Consider the following 22,194-nt stretch of genomic DNA (forward strand, 5'->3'; position numbering starts at 1 on the left):
TGCGCCTGCAGCTGATCGCGCCCGACATGAGCAACATTTTAATAGCTCCTATTGGGCACATAGAGGGGGGGGGGGGGGCAAACAATTGAGTTCCGCCCTTATAGTTGAAACCTCTTAAGTATCACAACAGGTATGTCCTTGGCAAGGTTGGCTTAACATAGTAATCGTGCGTTCGTTCATAATCCTGTGCAGTGGATGATGTGCCCACACTGAATATGGCACCGTCCCTCATCCCCGAACATGCACAACCGGTCTATCGATAGTTTGGCCTGCATGTTCAGGCGAGGACAAATGCCATCAACGACCAGCGGGGAACGTGCATCGCTGGTAGTTTTCAAAGTTTTACTGCACGACTAATGAATGATTAATGAGCAATTGAACGATTACGATGTCGTTCGGTCATTTTTCTTGTGTGGTGGATACGTGCCTTTTAGGCTATTCATTGCCCACGTGTTTTACATTTTTTCAGGTAACTTGTCACCATAGTGAACTCATTAAAGAAGATGGACAATGGTTTACCTTAGGGAAGCCAATCCGACCCTCTTTTTGTAACCTCAGGATTGAAGAAATCCCAGGTTTGAATTGTACAAAGACCTACCTATTATTTTATAGAATGTACTTGATAAATGCAACCTCAAAGCTGATTGATTGCCCTGGGTTACTTCTCCATTGGCACACTTCTCCACTCTATTCACCACTTCATACATCTACCCTAAAGTGTGCTGCCCATTGTTTTAACTGGATTAAAATTGTGCGCCTTCTAAGAAATGATGTCTCTAGTTTTACTACTTTTATTGCATTACTGTGTTGATTGAGCCATGGAATTAATCTCTTAGACTGTTATGGATTTATGAAGGCTTTTCCGAGTACAAGTTGGTCTCACCGGCGTTTTGGTAATTTCCTCTGACCTTACACCGCTAGAACTTATAGGTTGAAGTTAATGTACATATTGTCTTTTTGCAACCTCAGTAATGATGTAACAAGTAATGAAGGTTTTCCTTTTAAATATTTTCTTATGTACAAATTTATTTTTGCCTGTAGATAGTCACGCTTGGTTATCTCTTCTTTAAGTTACTGTAATATGTGGTGGGTTTTTCTGTAATCTAATGAACAAGCATGACAGGAATGGGGTACAGAAAAGGGGACCAATCTAGTCAGGAGATTAATTACAGATGTACTATACTCTGGCATACAAAATCCAGCAGTAACTCTAGCAATATTTTCCATAGATGGCTTCACTAGCTTACATCACACGCATGACATGCGGGAACCAATTAGAAATGGTAATTTGTGGTGGTAGTGGCAAAATGTGACCTGAGAGAAGTGCATGAAAAAGTGGGAAAACCATCCTGGACCCCCTAATAAAGGTGCCTGAGAAAACAGGACCATAAAGTGCTCATAGGGAGAGTGCTGGAGGTTTTTAAAATTGTGCCAAATGGCTGATTTGTCCTTATTGTGCAAATAATGCTGTTTAAACCCCTCCCAAGTACATGATTATTCATTGGAAGGCTTGTACTAGAGGATCCGTAACTGACCTTTTCTCCCTTTATATTAAAGACTTTCCTTTTATCACCTGTTCTGGGGTGGTGCACACACACAAACAAACGCACCTTTCTTTCATAAGGATCAGTGCGAGTTTGGAATTTAATCGCAATGCGAATTTGCTGTGAGAATGGCTTACAGGACCCAACTCCTCATAGGATCAAGCGCATAATGTTAAACACGTGTTACATGAATTATGTGTGTGGTTCTGGCATGGACTGATAGTACAATGCAAATATGTTGCCAGATTACTGTTGTTTCTACTTCAGGGTCCATAGGGTATCCACAGGATACCTTGGGTATAGGTGATGACGTCAGTCTTCAGGCACCACAGAGTTAAAGTTTTCAGCCTCCCAGGATGCATCTGGCTCCCTCTCCTATACCCCGGGCCAAGGCATCCCAGTTTCGTTGGTGCCTGGCCGGAGTCGGAGGCACTGTGCAGAGGGGGGCTATGAAGAGCCCCTGAAGTTTCTTTTAAAGGCAGCGCTGGCTGCACATCTGGGAGTACAGCATTGACAGTCAGTACTGACGTCCATGCCGTCTCCCCTACACCCCGCCGGTACCAGAACACCGGTACTGATCCGGGGATGCTGGTAGACATCTGGGGTCACGGCTAGCGGTGCCCCCAGATGTCTTGGACCATGGCCGGATCCCAGGGGATAGCAGGTAAGCAGCGGGGTCCCGCGGTGGGTCCCCGCTGATCACATGGTCCTGAGTCCCCAGGCAGGGGGCTCCCTGGGAACTGGCTGCAGCGTGGAGCCAGGCGACCAACCTGCACTTCCACTACCCCCTGGGACAGCGGGCAGCTGCTGAGCGGCATGTGCTGCGGCGTCCCAGGGGTTAAATGCCTGCCAGGGGAGCGCGCTTTCCCTGTCTCACAGCCGGCGCCTCCCCTGCTGTACACAGTCTCTCTGCTCTGTCTGGCCAAAGTGTGTCAGCGCTCCTCCCCCAGGCCGGCCTCTTTCATCCTCTGCTCCTCGGTGGCCATCTTTGAAGCATGGTGAACGCTGCTGGAAGCCTGTGAGCGGTGGCATTGCGGTCTGGGTCCCCCAGCATACCTCTCCTCTGTTTGTCACAGGTCAGTGTATGCAGCGCTGAGTCCTACCAGCCTGAGGGTCTGAGTAGTTGAGAACCAGCGCTAATAGTGCAGGGATTTGTTTCTTCTGCATTGTATGTGACTAATCTGCTAGCCTGCTGTCTGTACTTTCGCTTTCTACTGTCAACTTTATTACTGTCCCTGATCTTGCTCTGCTCAAAGCCCTTGCGGTGCGCAGTGTGCAGGGCGTTCTTCACACTATACCAATACGTATAGGTGTGAGTGTCGCATACTTACCTTCATGTCTGAGACTGACTGACTGCGTTTACCCAGACGGGTTTGTCCCAGCAGTCAGTGGTGTAGTCACCCATGCGGGAGTTCCCGAGACAATTGATGGTACCCCACAGTCTCCCTGTCCCTTCCCAGGTTTCTTCGGAGCCTGCGTGGGTTAATACTCTAACTACATCGGTCCAGCATTTGTCCGATGTTTTACAGGGGGAGTCTGTGTTGCGGCCTCAAACGGCCGGTGGCGTCTTTATCTGCTCCTTATGGGGATGACGATGAGACGTCAGATGATGGGGAGATTCTGGATCAATTTGACCAAGAACCTCTCCGTACCAAAGAGCCGGACGCTAAGTCCAAGGTGTATATCCCTGGTCTTATTCGAGCGGTCCACTCGGCTTTAGTTATTGAGGATATTGATCCTTTGGTGGCCACATTCATATATGCCTTTTTAAGGATATTAAGGGTGAGGCTACGGTGTTCCCTCTTTCTGATCAATTAGTGGATCATTTAGAGGAGGCGTGGAAAAATTCAGGTAAACGGTTTCAGCCCCAGAGGCGCTTAGCCGTGGCTTATCCATTTGCGGTCAATTATTTTTCTAAGTGGGAATCCCCTACGCAAGTGGATTCACATGTCACACGCCTAGTCAAAAGTGCCACGTTGCCTATGCCTTTGATGTCATCCTTGAAGGATGTCACTGACCGCTAGGTGGAGATCTGCCTCAAATCCGTTTATTCCCTTGCAGGGAAGCATCCAGACCGGCTCTGGCCGTGTGTTGGGTAGCCAGAGCTATGGAGCGCTGGGCGGATAATTTGGAGGCGTCTTTGGACTCTGACTGTTCGGCTGAACAGACCGAGTTGGTGGGCAATCTCCGAGACTCAGCCACTTACATTAATGAAGCGGCCTTAGATATTTGTATGCTCACCTCCAGGATCTCCTCTGCAGCCGTGGCTGCCCGTCGCACCTTATGGTTGCGTTCTTGGAAAGCGGACGCGGATTCCAAAAAGGGATTAGCAGGTCTGGACAGGTAGTATTTGGTCCAGATCAGGACAAATTAGTAGCTACGTTGGCAGCAGCAAAATCTGCATGTCTTACGTCTGCTACAATTCCTTCTAGTGCTGGTGTGTCGTCCTTTCGGCCTCACAGGGCCCAAGGGAGGCCTAAAGTACAATCCTTTCCATGGCAGGCTGGGACCAAGAAATTGTCCAAACCCAAGAAACAGGTCTGGAGTACCAGACATCCGGCTCCTAGGTCAGATAACAAACCTGCGGCCTGACGGTCCAGGCCTCCCTTTGGGGGACCCCAAAGTGGGGGGCGCCTGCTTCAGTTCGCCCAGTGCTGGTCGAGGACTACGACAGACACTTGGTTTCAGGAGGTGGTCTCTCACGGGTATGCCCTCTCCTTTCGGCACAGGCCTCCATCCCGGTTCTTTACCACAGGCCTTCTGCTAGACCGGAGCACAGCCTCGGAACTGCGGAAGGTTTTGCACACTATGCTCCAGGCTGGAGTTTCAGTGGATGTTAGGCCCTCAACAAGTCCCTGAGGGTGCCTCTGTTTCGGATGGAGACCCTGCGGTCCATTATTCTGGCACTGGAACCTGGGGACTACATGGTGTCATTGGACATCCAGGACGCTTACCTGCATGTCCCTATTTTGCGCCATCAGCAGTTCCTCAGATTGGCAATCTGCAACGAACATTTCCAGTTCCGGGCACTGCCTTTTGGCCTGGTGACTGCTCCACGGGTAGTCACCAAGGTCATGGCGGCTCTCCTGCGGACGCAGGGAGTCTGACTGTTGCCTTATCTGGACGACCTCCTGTTGATAGTGGGGTCTCCAGAGCTTCTTTTACACCATCTGGATCTGACGATTGCGGTACTGCAACGTCACGGCTGATTGACAAACTGGCAGAGGTCCACTCTCACCCCGTCTGAGGATCCTGCACCTCGGGGCCTTATTGGACTCCAGGCAGCAGTGGATCTTTGTGACGGAGGAAAAGATCCTTGCTTTATAGTTGAGGGTGCGCAGTTGTCTGCAGTGTCGTCGAGTGTCGATACACTCGGCAATGAGGTTATTGGGCTCAATGGTGTCGGTATTCGACATGGTGGAGTACGCCCAATTTCACTCCAGACCTCTGCTGCTATTGCTCCGGTCCAGATGGAATGGATTGCCTAAGTGTCTCAAGTCCCAGACGATGGGGCTCACTCCAGACGTTCGCCTGTCTCTAACCTGGTGTTTGCAGACGACCCACCTCAATAAGGGTCGCCCGTTCTGGGTGGCGAACTGGGTCCTGTTAACAACGGACGCCAGTCTCCGGGGCTGGGGAGCTGTCACGGGTCCACACTTGTTTCAGGGCAGGTGGACTCGGGCGGAAGCGGAGCGTCCAATAAACATTTTGGAGCTCCATGCGGTGTCAAGAGCTCTCCAGCTGGCACAGCCGGTTCTCCAGGGTCACCCTGTGCAGGTCCCGTCGGACAACGCCACCACGGTGGCCTATTTAAACCAGCAAGGAGGAACCCAAAGTCGAGCAGCACTCGCAGAAGTGTTCCGTATTCTGGTCTGGGCGGAGCTCAATTTCCTAGCATTATTGGCAGTGTTCATCCCGGGAGTCCTCAACTGGGAAGCGGATTTTCTCAGCAGGCAGGATGTGCATCCAGGAGAGTGGTCTTTACACCAGGACGTCTTTCAGAGTCTGGTGGACAAGTGGTGTCTTCCAGAGATAGACATCATGGCGTCCCGGCACAACAACAAGTTGCCGGTGTATGGGTCTCGAACAAGAGACGAAAAGGCGTCTCTGGTGTATGCCCTGTCCGTCCAGTAGACGTTCCAGTTTGCTTACCTTTCCCTCCGTTTTCCCTTCTTCCGCGGGTAATACGGAAATTCAAATCAAGAAGGAGGTACACTACTGTTGATAGCTCCCGAGTGGCCCAGACGGCACTGGTTCTCCGACCTCCAGAGTCTGTCAGTAGAAGTTCCTCTGAGGTTACCATTACGACTGAATCTGCTGTCACAGGGTCCTTGTCTTCACCCGGACCTGACTCGGTGTGGCTGTTGAAGCGGTCATGCTAAGGTCCAGAGGGTTTTTCTAGCTCCGTGGTGCAAACCATACTAAGGGCTTGTAAAACTTCCTCGGCAAGAATCTACCGTCGTGTGTGGCATACTTTCTTCCGGTGGTGTAGACCTAGAGGGTATTCCCTTAGGGAGTTCCGCCTGTCTAGGGTGTTGGCTTTCCTACAGGTTGGACTGTATCATGGGCTTCGCCTGGCTTCTCTGAAAGTGCAGGTGTCTGCCCTGTCAGTCTGGTTTCATCGTAGGATTGCTGCGCTCTCTGATGTGCACACCTTTATGCAAGGTGTTCTTCGCATTCAGCCACCTTTTGTTCCACCGGTGGCGCCTTGGAATTGGGCTGTGGTCCTGAGAGTTCTCCAGGGACCGCCGTTTGAACCACTGGACTCTGTGTACTTTAAATGGCTTACAGCTAAAACCATATTCCTTCTGGCCATTGCCTCGGCCAGAAGGGTTTCGGAGTTAGGGGTTCTCTCTTGTAGACCCCCTTTTCTGATTTTTCATAGGAATAGGGCGGTGTTTCGCACTCGTCCGGGATTCCTTCCCGAAGTGGTATCCAGTTTTCACATCAATGAAGAAATTGTTGTGCCGGCTTTCAATTCACCTGGACTTTCAGTGGGTGACGCCACTTGGGATGTTGTGCCGGCATTGAGAATTTATGTTGACCGCACTTCTTCTTTTAGGAAGTCGGACGCCTTGTTTGTCCTCTATGGCTTCCGTAAAAAGGGTTGGCCTGCTTCAAAGTAGACTTTGGCAGGCTGGATTCGTATGGCCATTTCAGAAGCTTATCTTCATGAAGGCCTTCCAGTTACCTCCTTGGTGAGGGCTCATTCCACTAGGTCTGTGGGTCCTTCGTGGGCAGCTAGATGTGGTGCCTCTGCAGTTCAGATCTGCAAGGCTGCTACGTAGTCTTCTGTCCATAGCTTTGTGAGGTATTACGCTTTTGACACCTTTGCCTCTCAGGATGCTTCCTTCGGGCGGCGGATTCTCCTCTCAGCACAGGAGCGTCCCCACCCTTAAAGGATACTGCTTTGGGACATCCCCAAGGTATCCTGTGGATACCCTATGGACCCTGAAGTAGAAAATATGAGATGGTAAGAACTTACCCTTGTTATCTCTATTTCTACGAAGTCCATAGGGTTCCACAGGACTCCCGCCCTGTCGCACCTGTACTGCCGATGGGCTTTATTCTGGTCACCGGTTTTTCCGTCTCCCTATGGTGGGAATGTGATTCTTGTGAGTGTCCAGATTTTTTTCTTCTCTTTCTTCTCCTCCTCCGGCCTATGGCTTGTGACGTAACTGGGATGCCTTGGCCCGGGGGCGGGGTATAGGAGAGGGACCCAGATGCATCCTGGGAGGCTGAAAGCTTTAACTCTGTGGTGCCTGAAGACTGACGTCATCACCTATACCCAAGGTATCCTGTGGAACCCTATGGACTTCGTAGAAATAGAGATAACAAGGGTAAGTTCTTACCATATCTCATATTTTTTCCCTTGAATCAGGTTTTAAATGCCAACGACACATTTAAAATAAGATTTATTGAAGAGAATGAGGACTTTGTTTTTTTTTTTTTTTCTATTGTAGGTTGAGACTGAACTGAAATCTATCTGTAATGACATTCTGGATGTACTGGACAAACACCTCATTCCGGCTGCAAACAGTGGAGAGTCTAAGGTTTTTTACTATAAAATGTAAGTAATTTGTATAATTTTATTTTTGCAGTATAGAAGTTAACTGTAACTTGTAGTTCTATTGCACCTCTAGTAAATATTGAGTAAATGTCCGTCCTATCGTGGTAAAGGAACTCTATAAACTGCACCAATAGTCACTAAATGTACCTTGCTACAGTCTTAAATGTTCCAGCAGTCAATTCTTACCACATACTTATACTGATGTCAATCAGACTAACCTAGAACATTAATTTCTGTACATATAGTTTTAAACAGTGCTGAAAACCACAAAGTGATAGTATATTGAATGGATTAAGGTACTACTTGGTGGTTTAACCAATGATTGTAATAAAGATAGTGTTCCATAGAGGGACATTTTGGAAGTGACATAATAGGTCTAGTACTTGTCCTTTCTGTTGGTACACGATTAACTTATATAAATGCTTAAGATCTGTAATTCATGTCTTCGTTTTAAAATGATTTTTAATTGTCTTAACTCAGGAAAGGGGACTACCACCGATATCTGGCAGAGTTTGCCATCGGCAATGACCGGAAGGAGGCTGCAGAGAACAGCTTGGTAGCTTATAAGGCTGCAAGTGATATTGCAATGACAGAACTCCCTCCAACACATCCCATTCGTTTAGGTCTCGCACTCAATTTCTCTGTGTTCTACTATGAAATTCTTAATTCCCCTGACCGTGCATGCAGGTACGTTTCTTGTATTTTTAGGGCAAACTTTTCGGGACGTCCAGCACGCCCCAAGGTGTGACAGATTGGAGGTGTCACAAGGACACTCTGGACTGCCACACGCCAGCGCCATGCCCTGCCCGTAGTCTAGATGGAACACTATATGCCTTGATGGAGAGAACAGAAGCTAGTCTGAAATCTACAGCCATATATTTAGGGCAAGCTACAAAATGGCTCTCACCTTACCTCCCCCTTTCTCACAGTACCTCCTTAGATGTGCCTCACCCATCCTCCCCTTTTTTTTTTTCAGTATTTCCTGAGATGTCTGTTGCCTCCCCCTTACTAGTCAAAGTACCTCCTGAGATGTGCCTCACCCCCCCACACATACACACTTGTCATATTATCTCCTGAGATGTGATTGCCCCTTCTGAGATGCACCCTACTACCCAGCTTCCCATTACCTCAGTACCTCCCGAGAAGTGCCTGACTTGACCTGTATTCTTGCAGTAATGCTGGGTACACACGGGACGTTCGTTCAGTGATCTCGTTCGCTGAACAGATGTCCCTTGCAATTCCTGGTGTGCATTATGAACGATCTTCATCCACATGCCAAAGATTCACTGACTATGAACGACCAACGATCATTCTCCCATATAGAAAATGAACGCTATTGGCCTGCATGCATGCCTGATGGATGATATCGTTCTCTTCCAGCGGGAGCGCGCATCGTTGGTCGTTCATTGCATACAAACGGAATGATATGAACTATATGGGGGTGATTCAATTCAACGCGAATTGAATAGCGCCAGGAGCGAGCTACCGGAGCTATTTAATTCACTGCGGTGTGTGGTCAGAGAATGTTGGTTATCTCGCCTTAACAAAGGTGTTAAGGCGCGTTAACCGGCATTCTCTGACCAAAGTGCCGGGCGCGCGGCTGTTGGCACCGCTCTAAGCAGAAAAACAGCTGCGCGACCGGCACTTTGGTCGGATTTGTCTTCGCATCCGCAGGGGGTGCGAGAAGAAATCCATAGCTCAACTAAACAGCGCAGTTAATTGAATAGCTGTGGGAGCTCCCTCCCGTGGCTTTTCAACATCGCGTTGAATTGAATTCCCCCCTATATTGAATGTTATCGTTCTGTGTGTATGCACCTTTAGGTGGACTGAAACCAGGAGAGATGGCTATCACCATTCTTTCTAGATTCTCCTGGGGGTGTTAAAGAACAATAAAAAAAACTCTGGGCAGCTGCAGATTTAACTGTATTACAAAAGTAACTACTTTAATATATTAAGGGAAGTTAGACACAACCAATAGAGTGCATGGAAACTTGCTTGAATGTATAAAAACGGCAAGTATTAATCGGTTTAAAGGGATGTTCTCAATTTTTATATTTTTACGACCACTATTTAATAAGCTGCTAATACAGCAAATAAAAGCTTTTCATTTTAAGAGACTAAAGCAGGGGTGGGGAACCTTTTTTCTGCCGAGGGCCATTTTGATATATATAACATTATTCGTGTGCCGGGCGCAGGCCACGCCCCCTTCGTGTGATGTCACAATTGCCGGTGATTACAGCAATGCTCGGAGCATCCTGAGGATGCTCCGGGGAGCAGTAAGGGCAGTGGTGTGACCGTCCGAAGCGTCCTAAGGACGCTCCAGGTGGCACTGCTGCATAGATTCTAACTGCAGGGTGCCATTCTAGGCACCCTGCTAGCCAGATGAGGCTAGCATGAAAAAGCCCCGAGGGCCAGGCCAAATGATTCCGGGGGCATTATACGGCCACCGAGCCTGAGGTTCCCCATCCCTGGACTAAAGTGTAAATGTTATTATGCCCTGTATGTAGCACTTGCCTGATTACCCAAACATACATATTTACCATGACTTTGATATAGAAAAATGATTTGCCCAGACGCCAGTACCTTATATAAGAAATCTTTGCTCTGGAGCTTGTGTGTTGTGTTTGACTGTCGTCACTATTGCGTTATTAAGAAAGGGACTACTTGCTAGGATTTAAGTATGATTTGCTAAATAAAAATGGCACACAAGCAATTAAAACAAAGAATGTGTCATGCTTGGCTGACAATGGTCTGTTTATTAAAGGTTGGCAAAAGCAGCATTTGATGATGCGATTGCAGAACTGGATACACTGAGTGAAGAAAGTTACAAGGACTCCACGCTTATCATGCAATTGTTACGTGATAATCTGACACTATGGACTTCAGATATGCAAGGCGATGGTAAGTGAAACTTGTGTGCTTTATGGTTTGTTCCTAAAAATAAAAAATCAGATTAACAATATGCTGCATATTACAGAAACATTTTTCTGCTCAACTGAGAGATGTCCTCTCAAGATGCAGTTAAACCCCACTACTCTAAAGCTGGCCACACACTAGACCAACTTACATCCAACCAGCCAACTTGTTGATTGGTTGGAATGAAAATCTGGTAAGGTATGGGAGTAACTGATGATCAGCAATTTGCTCCTAAATGCCAGAAAACAGATGAAAATGGTCCTCAGACAAGTTTGAACAAAGTGTTTAGATCAAACATTTAACAAACAACCGTTTTTGTTAATTTTCCGGCGTTTGGGAGCAAATTGCTGATTGTCATTTGCTTTCATTCCTTACCAGATTTTCATTCCAACCAATCAACAAGTTGGATGTGTGGCCAGCTTAAAAGTAGTAATGCAGCAGGGGTCACAGCACCTGTGTAATGTCTCCCACATGGCACTGGAGAAATCTGACCATTGCTGACTGCAACCAGCTAGTTCTTTCAAGGTGCAGAGAAAATGAAGAAAGTTTGATTATTAGGCACCAGGGCTGTGAGTAACTACATGATGCACAATCTTGCTGCTCTGCTAATGGAGCTTGATTCGGGTGATGTTGAATATATTTACTAGTAATATGGGTCTGTCATCTCAGCCCTACCCTATGCCGCAATACTTGCCCGGTGCTGTAGTGTCCTCCCCTTTCCTGGTATCTAAACTCTGCCATGGGATTGAAAACTATTGGGGAAGGAAGTGGCATACCAAAGGCTCCATCTGCCTATCTCCAAATCTGGACATTAGATCCTCTATTGCACAGGTTCTCAAACTCTGTCCTCAGGACCCCCAACAGTTAATGTTTTCCAGGTCTCCGCACAGAATCAAATGAAATAATTAGCTCCACCTGGGGATCTTTTAAAATGTCAGTGAGTAATGAATACACCTGTACCCCTTCTAGGAGACCTACAAAATGTGACCTGTGTGGGTTCCTGAGGACCGAGTTTGAGAACCACTGCTCTATTATATAGATTTTGCAAAGATGCCAATGGGCATCTCAATACATATCTTGACATTTGCGTACGGCAATAGTGTGCAACTCTGAATCAGGCCCTTAAGCCGGGTACACACTAGACTGTCATCTGATCCGGCGAATCGGACGACAATTCGTCCACATCGGGCAGTGTGTACCCACTATGTCGTTGACTAAGCGCACTCACGCGTGTCCGCAACATCGCTGAAAGCCGCATGGCCACAGCTGTAGCTCCCGGCATAAACGCGCCCTCACCGGCACCTGTCACGCTACACTTCTGGGTACACATTGTGTTCACCCAGACTGCGTGTGAAAGTTTACTGGGGGCAGGAAGCCTTAAGTGCTGTACCCAGTTAGTCATGACATTTGCTATCTATCCTGTATTGCATGTGTGATCAGGTCACATCAGTCCTAATATAATCTGCACATACTCTTCTGTTCTTTCAGATCATAACCAATTCTAAATATAAAATTCCGCTACAGCAGTCACTAGGGTGCTGTCTTGATTTTTCTCATGCTTAACATCACTTTCATCACATGGTCTTATTCTTCCGTTTGTTTTTTTTTGCATAGATTCCTAAAGGAAAACCCACGTGTCACTTTCTTATATATTGTTTGTAAGTTGCTGTAATGACTTCCTCAAGAAGCGGCTATGTGTGCTTTTCACCATAACCACTGCATCTGTCTTGGTCTTTTGTGTGTTTTAACATAACGTGTGAACCACTCACTGAAACAGTTTTGATCGATTGAGTTAGAGATTCTGTATTGCTACTAAATATTTAAGCATGACATCGCCACCATATAGGTTATTGCTGTTCAGTCTTACGAGTGTAATGCTCTCTGCATAAAAGGCCAATATTTAAGTAAATAAACAAAAACAACAAAAGGATCTTTATTATACTACAGCTCCGCACACTGACTTAGGTGATGATTACACAAACAATTACACATTGAATAGCACTGTTCCACGTAGCCGTTATTATCTTAATCTTTTATTTATTGATTTTCTATTTTAGTACTTTAGTAAAATAAAATAGGAAGATGCTTTTTCAACTCTTAAAATAGTTTTTTATTCTGACTAACCACTCCACTAAAATAACAATTGCATGTTGTACATGCGGACTTAATGGATTTTGGAGCATGAAATGGCTATTTAACATGCTACTCTTGGTTTTTCCCTTAATGACATTTCCTTACAACCTCCTACCAGTTAGCTGAATTGTGGGATTTCCATGCTAGGGGCCCCTGTACTCTGGGACATCTAGCTCCCCCTAGTACAACATTGGTTCCTCTGCATATTGACTCCTATGAGAAGGATAGTTAGTGCGTTGTTCCAGCATCAATGTACGTTATGCAATGCCCACAGAATGTATCCCTTTTTGTTTTGTTTTTTCCAGACGACTTTGATTTAACTAAATATAATTAGTTAGCTTATTTCTCCTCATGCTTCGATCTATGTAAAATGGCTGAAATGCTGTAAATGACTTTTCAAAATCCTCTCCAGATCTTCTATGATGTGTTTTGGGTCCATCAAATTTGATCAGCCACATGAGTAGCTAATTAGCAAACGGGTCTAATTACTTACCGACTGCATCTGTGTAGGGGCAGCTTTAGGTCTCTCCCATTCTTTAAAGAGAAGACTATGGCATTCCGGTTTTGCAAGAATAACTTCCTATCTGCTAATTCTGCTAATTTTCCAATTTCCAGGTGAAGAACAGACTAAAGAAGCACTGCAGGATGTGGAAGATGAAAATCAGTGAAACCTTTAAAAGCCAAGAAGAGACCCTCTAACCAACTGCCCCTTCCCTCCAAATATCCCGTCTCACTCTGAGGACCATCAAAATTTGACTTTTACACTGGTTCTCAGGATTTAGGTTCCTGCCCAATTGGGTGTATCATTTTTACACAGTTTAAGAATTCTTAAAGGCAAGAGTGAATGACTGTGGATTTTGCTGCTGCTGCCAGCCATCTTAGGTTCTTTTAAGACACTAACAGGACTGCATAGAGGCTTTTTCAGCATTAGATTGTCTCCGTGCCATCCAGCACTATAACCTTTTAGAAACACATAGAACGAGCAAAAGACGTTACTCCTTAGGGCAGACCAGAGTCAATCGCACTGTAGAATTTGTGTGGTGGCTTTTTTTTTATTTTTTTTTATTTTATAAATGTCTGAAACTGAATTTCATACTATTGTTTAAAATGTGGTTAGAGCTTGACGTTGCAGATTGCTTCAGAATGTCCTTGTAGTGGTTTTGCTGTAAAGTGTTTTCAAACTGTGCAAAAATGTCGCTGAAAACTCTGGTGCTGGTATCACGTCAACAATCCGTGTTTATTCATTCTTGCCTCCTTTTTACTTTCCTTCCTCAGAGCAGGTTAGCATTGGAGCTGGTGTTGAATAGCCTGCATGTGTGTTTAAATTTTTTTGTTTTTCTATCTTCTCCCCCTCCCACCCTGCCCCTGCCCTTTCTCTCGCTCAACCTATCTTTCGTTCAGTATGTGTAACTTGAAGCTAATTTGTACTACTGGATATCTGACTGGAGCCACAGATACAGAATCTGTCATTGTTCTTACTGAAACACAGCATGGAATTAACATTAAACTTAAATAAACAAAACCTAAATTAAAAATGCCAAATATTACTGTTACTTGATCTCTTATTGTCTGTAAAGACATTGTACTGGTAGTCAAAAGATCTTAAGGAGAAGCATTATTTATTTTTCATTCTTTTCCACCCACAATGCAAATGGCTTTTACACGATGATGACCCATAGTCTGTCAAAGATAATGTTACTATTAAAGTGGACCCATCGCTTGCACGGTCTGAGGGAAGCGGTTTTGTCAGTGAAAACCAATATTCAGCCCATCTTATCATAGGCAACATTGAAGTAAGGGGCGGTAAGAGCCCTACTGATGTCGCTAATACTGAGTGGATTAATAGGCTTGTGAATATGCCTCAGATGTGTTAGTGGTGGGTTCTGTTAATCATTGCTTTTCAAATAACAAATCTGCGTGTGGCTTTGTTAATAGTTTGCGAAGCTTAAAGGGGCGGTGAATACTCTGCCCGCTACATGGGTATTTATACTTTCATGAGAATTTGCCAAAACCTGTAATTTTATTGAAGTTTTTATTTGTTGGAAGGGGGTACGATAAATTAGCAGACTAACGGATTAGCTTTTAGTCTTAATGGTGTAGTGTTTTTGGTTGTGTTCATAATAATTTTTTTTTTTTTTTCCAGGATAAAATGTTGCCCAAGTGTAAATGGCTTCATTTAAAATAAAGGCATACATAAAGTTACCAATTTACTTTCTATATTGTTTTGTCAGAACATAAAATGGCTTGGATAACACTGTACAGCCTTGTGTGCTGGTCCATACACAACACCTGGACTGGATGTTTGCAATTTGCTGTTAAAAATGTGTAACAAACTAGCACATCATCTGAAGCAATATTAATGTGATTAATAATTTTGTCCACACTATAATCCTGGCACTCTACCTTAGCTTTATAATTGGCAATATTCACAAAAACATGATGGTTGTCAGACAATCAAATTTATTAGAGCCACAACATTTTTCAAAGATCTCCACTTAGGTTTCCAAATCTACACACTAGAACATTGAATAGGTTCTTTAAAGTTTTGTCGATGTTGCATCTGTCAAACTTCCAGTTGATTGCAGAGAAATCTGCACTTTCAACCCACTGCTTTTCAGAGTATGTTCCACTGGTGTCTTCTGAGCTGTTAAGTATAAAAAAAATTATCTTTTACATAGTGCCCGTAGCGCCGTACATTGAGCACTTAATTTTTTTTTTATTTTAAAGGGCCTATGTTTTTTACATAAAATTGTGCAGAAACTGTAGTTTCTCATAATTGTATGTATTGTTGCAATGTACTAATAGCACAATGCAGGAGATTTCACAGAAATCTCTGGCAAAATGCCAAATAGCGCTGCAGATCGCAGTCCCCATTATTATCAATGGGGACTACGATCTGGCCACTATGTACTAAACTCCAAAATGCAAAGCTTTTTGGAGTTTAGCATCGGTATTTTACACCATCTGAAGACTAGAACTACTGTTGGTCTATGGGGGCTCCAGGTGCAGCCTCCCCGGCCAATTCCGGACACTGTGCGCAGTGTCTGCCTCCCCCGGGGAATGTGAAAGACTGCTCCTAAATGCCGGGGCTATAGCTCAGGACAGCGGTTAGCACAACCGCTCTCCCTGCGAGTTTCTGGTAGTACATAGCTGGGATATTTTTATTAAAAATGAAAATATCCTCTGAGATGGACATTTAATGGTGGCAGTATTGCAATTATTAATACATAGACTCCTTCGTGTCCTTACAGGAGCAAAATAAAAATCTATAAAATATACATTAAAATGACATGGTTATTAAGCGAAGCAAGTGGTAATCCTGGTACTGGGAAGAGCAGACAAAGGATCAGTCACACTGGAAGTGTGAGCACACTAGAGACTTGAAACGAGACACTGCCTTGGAGTGCTTAGTTTAAAAGCTTGGATGGGGGGTGCTGAGAAGATTTGGGGAAGGGATCACAGTGAATGTGAGTTTAAAATTGTGATTAGGGCTCGTAGGCTTTTATGAATGTGTATTTTCAGGGCATGTTTGAATGCCTGCAGGCTGGAAGACACTGATAGGATGGTGGCGAGAGCACCAGAGGAGGGGAGCAGCACAGAAAAGTATGTTGGAGCTCCGGCGTCATCAGTGATGAGGGACAAACGGAGGGTAGATAGAATTGAGATAGAAGGGGATGGAGCTTTAACTGGATTCTAAAGGGGTCCAGTGAATTTGTTGATGGAAAGGTTGAATCAGAAGAGATAGAAAGATGAAGCGAACAGCAGCATTGAGTGTAGTTTAAATAGGAGAGAGGAAGCCAAGATTTTAAGAGGTTACAGTAGTCTAGCCAAGAGATGATGGCATGAAAGAGAGGTTTGGAGGCCTCAAGGATCATGAAGGGTTGATGCTGGTGTTATTATGGAAAAGAAAGGATTAGAGATGGCAAGAAGGTGGTAAGTGAAAGAGCGTAGTTAAGGCTGGCGCCCAGGCCTTGGGGGACGAGAGAGTGCATTAAGAAAATTGAGATGGGTGGAAATTACCCTGGAGTGTGGGAAACGATGAGCTCAAACTTAAGAAATAGATCGAACATAAAGAGATGAGGAGAGAGAGGTGTGTGCTGATATTACATAGGTAAGCGCTGTAGAATTGGAACCAACGGGGAGAGTTAGGAGACAGGAGTGGTTAGTAAGATAGGAGATTAATTATAGGGCAGTATTGCATAGCCTGAAGAAGTAGAGGTTTTTAATGAAGAGCATAGTCGAGTCTCAAAGTGAGATGACTAGTCAAGAAGGATTAGCATGGAAAATGCGCTAAAGCTGGGTACACAGATGTATTGGACGATTTGCCAATTTCTGACTGATCAAAACAGCAAATTGTCCACATCGTCGAATGTGTATGCTCTTGCGCGTTTGTTGCATCTTCAGATCGGCCTACAGTGCAGGACAATCTGAAGATTTGAGGAACAACACCATGCTTGTGGATGCGGCAAGGGAAAGACATATAAGACAGTCATACACCATATCGTGTGTATGGACCGCCCAATATATTCGGTTGCATTGTGCGAGTGTGGAATGAAGGAAACTGAACAGAAGCCAGAATGATGCGAATCAAGGAAGGAGTGTGAAGAAAGGCAATGGAAGACCAGTTGAGTTTGGAAGCAAATGGGAAGAGAAATGGGGCAGTAGTAGGCTCTAGAGAGGGTTTTGTAATGGTGCATACACACGGTCCGACGTGTCAGATGAACGATTGGTAAACGATTGAATGATTTTTGACTGTATTAAAATGAATGGAAATAGTCCAAAACTGCAAATACATCAGATGTCAGATATTGTTATCTGACAAACGGGAATGCGCATTATTGCACACATGTCAGATTTTCCTTCAGATCTGAAAGATTTTAAAATAGTTATCATTCAGATCTGAAGAAAAATCTGACGTGTGTATGCACCATTATGGTGCATACACACGATCAGATTTTTTCTTCAGATATGGACGATAACGATTTAAAAATCGTTCAGTCGTTCATATCTGATGGAAAATCGTTCATATCTGACATGCCTGAACGATGGACGATCAACGATGCGCGTTCCCGTTTGTCAGATAACGATATCTGACATCTGATGGGTTTGCAGTCAGACTTGGACGATTCCATTCATTTTAATGCAGTCAAAAATCGTTCAATCGTTCAAATCGTTCAAAACTTTGGTCAAATCGTTTAATCGTTCAGTCGTCCATCTGACAAATCTGACAAGTCTGACAAATCTGACCGTGTGTACGCTCCATTAGAGTGGGAAAGATGAGAGCATGTTAAAAGGAGAGGAGAGGACCAGTGGAGAGTTTAAAGTGGTGAGGGAATGTGGTTTAGGGGTAGGATGAGAGGAGAGAATGGTCTTTGTTGCTAGAGAGGAAGAGGAGGAGGAATGGGTAGGTTGGCCATGCTTGCAAGTTGTGGGGTCAGGCAGAGCTGGATTAAAGGGGCAAATGTCCTGATGGATAATCATTTTGGAGGAAAATAAGTGGCAAAATGAAAGGTGGTGGGATAAAGAGGAGGTGGCAAAGAGGCCTGAGGTTTGAAATGATTGATCTAAAAAAATCTAGTAAAAAAAAAAAAAAAAGCATGCAGTATCAGACTGTGCAATGGACCTATTGTTTGTGTTGCTGATTGAGCACATATTTACTGTTTTGTAGTATACTGGTAAATGTTGACTTACCCGTTAATCACAGGAAATCGTGATCTCCCACTGATATCAATCAAGCAAGATCTGTTTTTGATCTCTCCTGGCTCAGGTCACCATTATACAGTGGGCTGTTGAGCGAGCAGCAGCAGACTGTCCACTGGACGTCTGTGCTGCCGCTCCATCACCCCTCGGGGCACCACAATTCCAGCTTCGGCTGGGGATTTCGGCGGGCATCCTGGGGTCCTCGCTAGCCAGCACCGCGGAGGGACCCAGACTAAAGCCTGGACACAAGGGGTCAGGTAAGGCGGGTCATCGCTCGCGGTGACCCGTGGATTGCCAGTTATACCGCCGGTCTCGGGGGACAGACCGGAGAAGCTGATAGTGAACACAGGCTTTGTCAACAGTGATCCACTAGACCACCAGGGTACATATGGAGCCGGAATCCAGCATCCTGGTGGTTAAATAATCAGCATGGGGAGGTCAGCTCTCCCCAATTAAAGTGGCCCTGCCCCTCAGCTCAGGGCGCCATTCCTCTGAGGAAAGAAATAGATCCCCTTCCGTTTCTGTACGATGTCATCAGCCAGTGTCCAATGTCATTCCCTACCATCCAAGTGGGCGTCTTCCATTCCTTTGAGGTCACGCTTCCCTGAGCTGCTATCCTCCGACCACGCCCCCTCAGATGTCTTCACCAGCCATTTTCTCCAGGCTCAGCCGCATCTCAGGGAAATGCAAGGTCCGGTCCCCCTACATACCTCTTCCTGGAGTCAGGTTATGTAGCGCTATAGCCTATCAGATGTTGAGTCATATTGAGTTATATTGTATTTCTGCATTGTATGTGACGTATGCTAGCGCTGCCCCTGTCTGTTTATTTCTCTGTACTGTCAGTATATATCTTTCCCTTTTTTTCTGGTTTTGCCCTAACAGGTGTATTCAGGGTTTTTCCCAGTACCTCACATCTCTACAATAAATGTATTGGTGAGGATTGTCACATACAGTTGGTTACTGCACAGTGCCATCTTTGTGCTGTGTACTCCTGCAACTTGCCAAAGCCTAAAACCGGATCAGTATATTGCATTCCTTCTTGTATCCTACATAGCCAGTGGTTGCATTATACCCAGTGCCATATTGTGTGCTATACTACTCTACAGCAATGTCTAGCAAAGGCAAGAGTACCAAGCATCTGCACCCATACTGCTATCATGCAAATTATGTGCTGCAGGCTTAAGTGAGGAGGATTTGATACAAGATGGGTTATGTGGTAAATGTTATACTCCACCAGGCCCATCAGACCCCCAGCTCCTGCACAAAAGCCCCCCTGGGCTTCCTTTTCTCAGGTGCGGGCTACTATTGCGGACCGCCTAGTGGTACCGACTGTAATTTCCCCTATAGGGTTACCACAGCAGGCCATAATTCCCCCTCGGGCTGCCACAGCAGGTTCAGGCAATACAGGTACCTCCTGTGCCCCCTCCATGGGTGTAGACTTATTCTCTAGCTCGGTACAGAGTCTGGTGGCTACCTCTACAGCCTTCAAACTATGTAGCAAGGTGAGAAGACCCTACCCAGTAAGCCTAAGCATCCTGTGTTATCTTCACAGTCCACGCAGCTCTCAGATTTGTAAGTGTCATCTGAGGAGGCAGATCTCTCTAACACTGACTCCCCTCATGGGGAGGATGAGAGTCAGTCTAAAATTAATATTCCTGCCTTGGTGCGAGCTGTTAGATCCATCTTACTAATAGAAGATGATGAGCCAGCCCCTAACTCAAAGCACCTACTGTTTAAACGACAAAGTGGCTTCAGCAGAATTCCCTCTATCGGATCAATTAGCTGAACACATAGCGGTAGCCTGGCAGTAGCCTGGTAAAAGGTTTCAGCCCCAAAAGCATCTGACCTCCTGTTATCCATTTCCTGCGGCTCACTGTTCAAAATGGGAGACCACCTGCGGTGGATTTGCATGTTACGCGTTTAATTAAAAGCGCTACGTTGCCTATCCCTACGGTATCCTCTCTGAAGGACCCTACGGATAGAAAGGTTGAATCTTGTCTTAAATCAATATGCTCTCTTTCAGGGGCTGTTGCCCTTCCGACCATGGCTATTGCATGGGTTGCTAAAGCTATAGAGAGCTGGGCTGACGCACTTGACTCTTTTTTTTTTTTTTTTTCCCCCTCAGATGCTTCTAGGGATCAGATGTTCTTTATTTAGGAGATATTAATGTGTGTCCATCCGTATTTAAACACATGAGATTTAGTGAACTTCGATTTTCTATACAGCTTGATTGATTAGTTATTGATGTTAGTCACAGCTGATTATCATTAATGTTTGTACAAGGGTATATAAAGCCCTACATTGAACTATTGGGGATTCTGCTACTGAGAAAGCTGTGGGACCTACCACAGCGAAACACGTTTAGAACCCCACTATTCTATACAGCACTCTGATTTCTATGTGGACCTTCTTCCGGACCAGCACCATTCATTGTTTTCCAGTCTCTTTTCTTCAAGCTTCAGCATGCCAGTGCAGGAATATCTGCATCGCTCTCAGGCTGTAGACATTTAACAAAGTCTGGTAAATATTATTAGCTGGATAATACTCCGGATCCACACATGTAGACCAGTGACTGTTGCTACATTGTATATTCATTATCACCTCAAGTGAGACTGCTCTCTGAGATTCATTTCTCATATTTAATTATATTTTAATACCATTTCTACTCATCAACTCATATGGACATTTTCTTTTGCACTTGTTTTGGATTATCATCACATTACTTTTGATTGCAGCTGATATTATATATTTTTATCATTTATTTTTTTATTCATTATTTATCTGTTCCTTATTTTTTATTGTTTATACTGTGATATTCATTATTTATGAAATATACACTTTTTAAATATATTTTATATTTCAATAAATTGATATTCTTAATCAAGCCGTATAGATATATATGATTGACCTCAATATGTATTGATGCTCTACAGAATTTTCTTGATTATTCCTCTTGAAGCTGTAGATTTGTTACGTTTATATCTGGATTTGCTTATTATAACATTACTGATTTATGATATACCATTAGGTATTTTAGCGCTGTTCATATCCATTTTTCCTTTGTATGGATTGTTAGGAGTTGACACCTCTATTTGAACTAGCTGCTTTGTTGACAGTGTCGACTGATACCCTTCTCCCATTTGTGGATGGTAGTGGCTGTAACCTTTGTCATGTCCTTATTTTATTTTTATGCATCATTTGTATTTTATGATGTGCCAGACTGTGCAGTGCTACAGAGTATTCTTAACACAATGGTGATGAACCAGACCATCTACTTGTGTGGGGAATGGTGCACATATTCAAGGGGAAATTCATGGGGTGCTGGGAAAGGGGTGCATAAAGAGATCATGGGTGCTGTGCTGGATGAGGGGTGCTGGATGAGTCCAGGGGTCCTGTGCGAAAGGTACTGTACTGGAAAAGGGATCCTGAATGAGACCAGGGGTGCTGTGTTGGGAGAGGGGTGCTATGGTGAGAGGGGAGAGGGTGGTGTGAGGCGGCAGTGAATGGGGCAGTATGTGGTGCTGAGAGGAGGGTCAGTGTGTGTGTGTTTGTATGTACATGTAGCTATATATCTATCTAGAGAGATATAATAGATATGAGAGAGAGATGTAATAGATATGTTAAACTGGGGCAAAATAATCACAATATTGTGTCCTCTGCCAGACTCCTAAAGGAAGAAAGAAAAGGGAGGAACACCTAAGAGGTAAATTAAAATTTGAATATAAAGTTTGAAGAGATGGGGGAGAGTGTCTGTAGAGTGTGGTGGGATTATCTGTTATAGATAGAAAAATAGAGATATTAAAAGAGTTTGATAGGTAGGAAAGAACTGTA

At 44.8% G+C, this 22,194-nt stretch overlaps 2 protein-coding genes across 3 annotated transcripts in view; one reads left to right on the top strand and one right to left on the bottom strand.

The window, feature by feature from the left end:
• Positions 1-14,205, top strand: part of YWHAE (tyrosine 3-monooxygenase/tryptophan 5-monooxygenase activation protein epsilon) — a 36,864-nt gene extending 22,659 nt beyond the window's left edge. Inside the window, exons 3-7 of one of the 2 annotated variants that reach the window (XM_088454781.1) lie at positions 7,508-7,614; positions 8,095-8,301; positions 10,379-10,515; positions 12,145-12,188; positions 13,279-14,205. In XM_088454781.1, the coding sequence (XP_088310907.1) occupies positions 7,508-7,614; positions 8,095-8,301; positions 10,379-10,515; positions 12,145-12,152 (459 nt within the window). In that variant the 3' untranslated portion in view covers positions 12,153-12,188; positions 13,279-14,205. The remainder of the gene's footprint in view (positions 1-7,507; positions 7,615-8,094; positions 8,302-10,378; positions 10,516-12,144; positions 12,189-13,278) is intronic. The other variant, XM_088454770.1, reaches the window with a different exon arrangement.
• Positions 14,206-15,141: 936 nt separating this feature from the next.
• LOC148538431 (uncharacterized) overlaps positions 15,142-22,194 on the bottom strand; it is a 94,518-nt gene continuing 87,465 nt past the window's right edge. The window contains exon 8 of the mRNA XM_088453842.1: positions 15,142-15,307. Within this exon, the coding sequence (XP_088309968.1) occupies positions 15,145-15,307 (163 nt within the window). The 3' untranslated portion in view covers positions 15,142-15,144. The remainder of the gene's footprint in view (positions 15,308-22,194) is intronic.

The sequence above is a fragment of the Taudactylus pleione genome, unplaced genomic scaffold (assembly GCF_031769625.1).
Source record: "Taudactylus pleione unplaced genomic scaffold, aTauple2 ptg000040l, whole genome shotgun sequence".
Lineage (NCBI taxonomy): Eukaryota > Metazoa > Chordata > Amphibia > Anura > Myobatrachidae > Taudactylus > Taudactylus pleione.